Source organism: Pleurodeles waltl, chromosome 4_1, assembly GCF_031143425.1.
Source record: "Pleurodeles waltl isolate 20211129_DDA chromosome 4_1, aPleWal1.hap1.20221129, whole genome shotgun sequence".
NCBI lineage: Eukaryota > Metazoa > Chordata > Amphibia > Caudata > Salamandridae > Pleurodeles > Pleurodeles waltl.
The window spans coordinates 318,118,474-318,126,061 of record NC_090442.1 but is presented as its reverse complement, the minus strand read 5'-3'; the positions used below and the strand labels follow the sequence as shown (position 1 = coordinate 318,126,061).

The 7,588-nt window shown below is 46.5% G+C and overlaps 1 protein-coding gene across 1 annotated transcript; it reads right to left on the bottom strand.

The window, feature by feature from the left end:
• Window positions 1-322: 322 nt before the first annotated feature.
• Window positions 323-7,124, bottom strand: LOC138287723 (potassium voltage-gated channel subfamily A member 3-like). Its single transcript, XM_069228427.1, has one exon. It carries the CDS (start codon window positions 6,634-6,636, stop codon window positions 5,152-5,154), a length of 1,485 nt encoding a protein of 494 aa, XP_069084528.1. The 5' UTR covers window positions 6,637-7,124; the 3' UTR covers window positions 323-5,151.
• Between the last annotated feature and the right edge of the window lie 464 nt (window positions 7,125-7,588).

Genomic DNA, 7,588 nt, shown 5'->3' with positions numbered 1-7,588 from the left:
GAAATGGGCCATAAATATTTTCACTGAAAATTGACTTCAGCGCATTGAAATGCGACGCTTTTGTTGTTTATAGCAGAGGTGAAGCGCATTACAGCAAGCTAGTTGCAAACGCTTGATCCTCATATTGATGCTGGGCAATACCAGATTACTTACATTTTTACAACAAAATGACAGCAGGAAAAAAATAAGGAGTGGTTAAACGCCTAGTCATATTCGACAAATAATCACCCAGCAAATCTTTTTTTTTTCTTTTTTTCATAAAATGTGAATGATTAACCTTAAAAAGTCCTTCACCTGCAACACTGCATGGTTCAACACGGTCTGATGCTTCGCCATTTGTACTTTGCGATAGTATCGTCACAGAATATTAAGCCGTTTAGACTCGCTTCAAAACAGGGCATATTTGCTATGAAGTGCGCTCTGTTTCTGAGGGTAGGACGAGAATGCTCCTCATACCAAAGACTGTTACTCAGGTCATTTTCAAAGGGCTGTGATTAGAAGGCGGCAGCATATTGGTTAGCCTGTTTACTTGCTTGTAGAGAAAGTCAGAGCAGCTAGCAGGTTGCTATGGAAACCAGAGTCCCTGGAGATGCTTCAGAAAGATTGGCTCGGACTTGAAATTAAATCATTGCAATGTGTTTTTCAGAAGCATGACCGTACAATAGCCATCTGACGACTGTATACGAATTATATGTGGAGGTTTTGGGAAGTATGTGTCTCCAGTGACGAAATGCACCCTTTCCCTTCCCGTTTACAGAAGTAATGACGTTGCAGGTGTCGCTATCGGAGAAGCAGGTCTCCGTGCTAAACTGTGAGACAGTCCATGAGCATTATTTCAAGATCTTTAGCAAGTAGCCGTTCTGCAAAATTTGACATACCCACGACCGCCTTCCAGAAATACCCGTCAACATTTTACAGATTATTTTCCTTAAATGCTTAATACTTATTGATTAAATCAGAGTTTCTATGTCTTTGGAATGCAATATTTCATGGGTAGGCATGTTAATAAAAAGTGCATACTGGCCATGCACCAGCCACAAACACGTTTGTTGATATCAAATTTTCAAAAGCCAGGCTGGAGGCAACCTGGCTTTTTAAAAAAACGAAATGATGTCTTCTAAAACTGTCTGAGAAAAAACACACAACAGCTGACATGGACCAAATGGGAGAAATAGAACGGGTGATTTATGACTGATGGTTTTCAAACTAGCATTAAAACACTTGCCACAAGTATCAATCCAAAGCTGTAATATCTTGACGCCTACCTTCTGAATGTTTCTAAGGACTGCCGCTATACCCACAAAAGAAGACGGTAAAACGGGCTCCGTGTATTTTATGCATGAACTGCCATTGTTCTCTTTATTTGGCGTTATGTTACCATCAATACACATAAGACCGTAACCAATGACATTAAAAAAACAGTCTAGACATAGAGAGAAACAAAACTTACAGCTGTGCATTTTCCTAGGGAATTCGAGCTTCAAACCACAAATTGGGGGTTGACTGCTGTCACTATACAACATATTTCTGGATTAGGAATTACAAAAGAGTTTCTTGCAATTCAGAGCAGCCTGTCTTGGGGACCTGGACAAATCTGTGTGCATGTTTCAATAAGTATCAGATGTGGCCATTAGGTCTGTTTACGGTGTAAAAAGCAGTGCCTATGACAATTCAGACGAGGAACTAACCCTGCACTGTTTCAGCCAATTATGGGAATTTATGGAAACCTTCAGAGATGTCTAGCTCTACATATGTAGTAAGAGTTCCACATCTGCTGCCCTATTTCTGTTTCAGCCCATCACGCAATGCAGTGGGTACACAATGAAGCCCAGAGTCACCGGCCCCCTCCAGAGACCTGCCAGAGAAAGTTGTCAAACTGGAAAGTGATTGCTTTTAACAGATGATATGCCTATATTTCTATCACAGCACACTCATGTACTGCTGTTCGATACACTTTTTATACTAGTGCAATTACAGAATACTTTATCCAGTCTAAGAGGGTGTACAATATTTATTTGACATGCTGACCTACTAACTACACATCATCTCGCCACTGTGCATACTGTTGTATCCGTAACACTTCTGATGTTTCTTTTACATTGACACTATTGGATCAGAATAAAAGATCGGTCAGCACTGTAAAGATACATTTTCTGATCCAAAAATATCTAAACTCTTTTGCCACACGGCAATTTTAATTGTTTACTTCTAAAGCTCCTTCTCGGTGCAAATTAGGAGCGTCCCATAAGCTGCTTCTACGGGTGGGCCTGACGATTTAGGTACTAGTAAATTCCAGTTGGGTTTTAAAACTACCCAACATATATAAAATAAAACAAAGATTTTTGGGCTTACACTGCTCATGTATATCCATCTTGTTCATAAGAAACCCTCTTGTTTTCACTACTTGGTGAGCTGAAAATCAAAGCCACTTTTTTTCTAGGAATAAAATGCTGCTGTTACTAGGCAGCTTCATCGCATAAAAGGCTGCAGCTATACTATGCTTCGCGGAATGGCGGTTGAACAGGGGTGAGGTTGAATGGAATTCTACAAATATCCAAAACGTAGAGATACTTCCAGAGCGTTAGGAACACTCGCACTTGAACATTTTGCACCATAATGTCCTACTTTGATCACAAGGTAATTGCTTTTGAATCAGCTGTAACTGGGAACCGGAGCACCTGTTTTCGCTGTGCGTGCGCACGGTTCACACATCAAAGGACATTAAGCAAGTGTGAAAGGAATGGCGGTGCCAGACTGATATGTCTGTGGGGCTCACATGCAAGAGAATTTCTGAAACAGATGAGCCGCACGAAGGTGTGCGCACCTGAGCCGTTTTTAGCATTATGTTCAGGCGGGGAATGAGCCTGAAGCAAAATATCAGACCGTGTGAGCTGCATCCGCCTAAGCTGAAACAGAGGCGCTGCACAGTGTAGACAGTGTTCCAGGTCTTAAAACTGCTCACTGCAGCCCGTCTGCCAAAGTCTGGAGACAGCACAGTGCAGGTCGAGTGCCAACGTCTGGAAACTATACAGGTCAGACATGCGCCTGTGTCTGACGCCAGCACAGTGCATACGTATGATAATGTCTGGAAACTGTACAGTGAAGGCAAATGCCAATGTCTGGAGACTGTACAATGCAGACCGTGTGACAATGTCTGGACACAGCACACTGCGGGACGAATGCCAATAACCGGAAACAAGGCATCAGAGATTGGAACACTTACACAGATAAAATACATTAACTTAAGCTTGACCAAATGTTCATCACTAGGCTGGATATGTGTGCTGAAAAAACGAATGATTATTCTCATAACCTTTTTTATCGGATTCCACACACCATTTAAGCACTTTGAGGACTTTGTTGTAAATAGAGCGTTAATAAAGTAAAGGCAGAATTCCTTCCGGTACACGGGGGGTAGGGTGGCAGCAAGCTGCAGGGACGTAAGGAAGCTCTATAAGCTCTATTTAAGAACATTTCTCTTGTTTTGCACCATTTACCAGTAAAGTTTCTCGCATTACATAAAAACAAAAACAATTACGTTCATATAAAAATATATAATTTTAGATTGTAACCCCACATCCTTCTCGCTGGACATATACTACACAACATGTAAACGAACGTTTAAATGGACTCAATACTGCTTAGAAGTCTGTTAATCACTGCTACCTGGGGAATGGCCGGCACATGACTCATAGAAGACCCTGCTGGTTATCCACAACATAAACAAAATGTCCTTAGAATCAATGCAAGATGAAAATGCAGATGTCCCTGAATCGACCTTGCATAGAAAGGCATGTCCATGTGTGAGCATTTGGTTAACAGAGTGAACCATAATTAAAGCCATGGCACAGGTGTAAACAAAACAATGTGTGCAAAAACGCATTCATTATGCATTAAATTAAGGAAATACCACGTTGGTATGAGCTACACCTGATGAAGGGTGGGGAGAAAGGGACTGAGTAATATTTCACTTGATTGATTGTAAAGCTCTTCAACACAAATCGCTGCAGCTGCTCCGATGAATGCTTAGCACACTATAAAGAACAGGGAAGTCAGCCCCCACAAGCCCTCCCAAGAGTGGATCCCCAAGGAGGTACCTGTCTTGTCTGAAGCTAGCATCCAGCACCAACCAAATTAATCATCGCCCCATTTGCTCACTCCCTTTTGTCTACAAAATAACCAACAAGGTGGAAGGTGTTTGAGTTGATGGCATCAGAGATGTGGGAGACTTAGGAATACATCTCCGGCTTTCCCCAGATGATTTTGGTCCTTATTTTCCTTAGTAATGCTATTGTACTTTTATATGGGAAGGATATAAAGTGGGAGATGCTTCCATGATGGTGTTATTTATCTATAAGCAGAGGTCCTCCCCCTCGTTACAGTCTCAACTCTTCTGTAAAATATCCTCAATGTTGAAGTCTGTGGATGAGCACCTTGCAGACACACCCATTTCGAGAGAGAGTGCTCTACCACGTTGGTATCTATGTACAGAGGTTACTCCAGTATTCACAGTCTCACCTCTGCAGTCCCCACTCCCTGGCATATCTGCTCGTTCACTTTAGAATAATGTACATATGCCCCTGACTGTATAATCTGTCAAATTTCAGTAAGGGATTTGGTCCAATGTAGAGTTCAACCTCAGTCCCTTTACTCACACCTCAGTAATCCTCGTTTTACTGATGTTTTCATCACGTATACTGCCTTTATGTGAATCACAGGCCCTTGGCTGTGCAAGGCCCTGTAGGCTACAGTAAAAGGTCCTTTTGTAGAGCTGTCACATCGCTTCAGTCTTCATTTCCCATATCTCCTGGGTTAAAACAAGGGAGCTATTTGTATGTTTTAGTGTATCCATAAGGAGATGTCACCCCGTTTCTCAGGGTTCTACCTCTGCAGTCTTAATTTCTATGATGTCTCCCCAGGTTTGTTCCTATGTAATGAAATACAGGTCCTTGTCTGTATAATCTCCTGTACTTCGAGCCAAGCGAATCTCTGTGCAGATTCCTTCTCATAATCCTGCAGAGGTCCTTATTTCCCTGATCTCTCCCTCAGCCATATTTTCTCTGTGCCTATGTGAGAATCACAGGCCCTTACGTACACAATGCTCTACAGGTTGGAGTGACGGCTGCCATGTGCAGAGTTCATTCTAGGAAATCATACTTCAGTGTAAAGCTTTCCATCTGTGTAGTCCTGGTTGGTTGAGCAATACTGGGAATACTTGAGTTCCTCTAGATCTTCAGTGAAGTCGGACCTGTGGAGGGAGAACCTGCTGCCTGTACCCAGATGCTCACGGTAAGGACTGGACTGCCGACCGCAGGGCACATGCGTGTACTGGGCCTGCTCTTCCTGCTCCTTCTCCCGGTGGTAGAAGTAATTGAAGTTGGACACAATGACTGGCACAGGTAGAGCAATGGTCAGCACGCCGGCAATGGCACATAAAGAGCCCACAATCTTGCCCCCTATGGTCGTGGGGTACATGTCCCCATAACCTACAGTGGTCATGGATACCACAGCCCACCAGAAGGCATCCGGGATGCTGGTAAAAAGTGAGTCAGGGTCGTCAGTCTCTGCAAAGTAGACAGCACTGGAGAAGAGGATGACCCCAATAAAGAGGAAGAAGATAAGCAGCCCTAACTCCCGCATGCTGGCCTGCAGGGTCTTGCCCAGGATCTGCAGTCCCTTGGAGTGTCGGGAGAGCTTGAATATCCGGAAGACCCGCACCAGCCGGATAACTCGCAGAATGGCCAAAGACATGGCCTGCTGTCCGTTGTTGCCACCACCCTGCTGCTCAGCCAGCTCAGTGCCCAGGGTGATGAAGTAAGGGATGATGGCCACGATATCAATCACATTCATCATGTTCCTGAAGAAGGCTGGCTTGCTGGGGCAGGCTGCAAAGCGCACAAGTAGCTCGAAGGAAAACCACACAATGCATAGGGTCTCTGTGAGGAAAAATGGGTCGGTGAATGGGCTGTTCCGGATGAGACTAGCTCGGGTGCCGTTTAATGCCAGGAAGGGGTCACCAGACAGTCTCGCTGCCTCCTCGCGGAACTCGGGGAGAGTCTCCAAGCAGAAGATGACAATGGAGATGAGGATGATCATGACCGAAACGATGGCAATGCCCCGTGCCGGACCGGAGCTCTCTGGATACTCGAAGAGCAGCCAGAGCTGGCGCTGAAGGGCACCCACGGGCAGCGGCCGCTCTTCCTCGCGGATGAAGCCTTCATCCTCTCGGAAGAGCTCCAGCACGCGCTCGCCCAGCTCGTAGAACTTCACCTCCTCCAGGAAGATGTCCACGGGCACATTGACGGGTCGCCGTAGTCGCCCCCCGGACTGGTAGTAGTAGAGGATTGCGTCGAAGCTGGGCCGGTTGCGGTCGAAGAAGTACTCGTTGCGCAGCGGGTCGAAGAAGCGCACGCGGCGCCGCGGGTCCCCCAGCAGGGTGCGCGGGAAGCGCGCCAGGGTGCGCAGCTGCGTTTCGAAGCGCAGCCCGGAGATGTTGATCACCACACGTTCGCAGCAGTCCGGGCTTGGCGGGTCTCTGGGCTCTGGCTCCTCTTGAGCCACGCAGCCGCCCTCTTCGTGCTCCCTGTGTGCACTGAGGGCCACCTCCTCGTCCTCTCCTCCAGACACCACGGTCATGTCTGGGCAGCGGTGGCGCAGGGTGGTGCTTCGGGTCCGTTAAGATGCCGCCCGTCAGGGCTCCTTCACCTTCGGCGCCACTGTTCCCTTGCGCGCCTACCCCGATGCATGCCGCCACGGCAGCCTTCAATTGGGTTCTCGGCAGCCTCCAGCTGGAGCAGGCAGAGGCGCCTCTCATGCCCTGGTGTCTGCTGAACGCGCTGCCGGCCTCGGCTCGCTGACAGCCTCCTCGGTCGCAGCCCCAGTGTGTGTCCCCTCTCTGTCCGCTCCTCGACCGGTGTCACGGTCACGGCGGTTCCAGAGAAGCGCCGGGTGCGAGTCCCGCCTCTGTGCCGCGTACTCTACCATGTGTGACAGGTCCCCGCCTCTCCGCTTCAGGGAAGCTCCAGGGCTCATGCTTAGCGCCGAGACATGGCCGTGACAGTCCGCTCACGTCATGTATCTTCACATTCAAAGAGCTGTCAGTCGACTGGCAGAGAAGCAGCTAGACCCCCACCCTCCAACCAAAAGACCATCGTCTAGCTCTGTACTTAAATGCTCTAACGCGTTTCCGTGAAAGTTGGATGTGACGTTTGTGATGATTATGTTAATGCACACCAAACGTCACCCCAGTTGCCACAAGTCATAGTTTATATACCATTTACCTTGCAGAGCATATCTTCCAAATCCTAGCATCTCTTAGTGAGAACATAAAGTAAAATCATGTCCAGTTCAATAACATGTCTCTACTCTTCGACACCCTTTAATAGAGGGAGTAAGTGCCTTGCAACTGATTTCATGCAAATTTCTTTATACGATTTATATGTTCATCCTAAACGAAGAAAAATGCCACAATTTGTCACGGAGATTCATAAATAGTACACCATCGTTCTCTTTTAACATACCTACACACGAACGCTTCTGTCAGTTCTGTTTGCTCGTTCTGACTTGCACAAGGACCTGTTCTGTTTTT

Bases quoted from the DNA above. Each gene is read 5' to 3' on its own strand.
- LOC138287723 (XM_069228427.1), bottom strand. From the start codon at position 6,636: ATGACCGTGGTGTCTGGAGGAGAGGACGAGGAGGTGGCCCTCAGTGCA.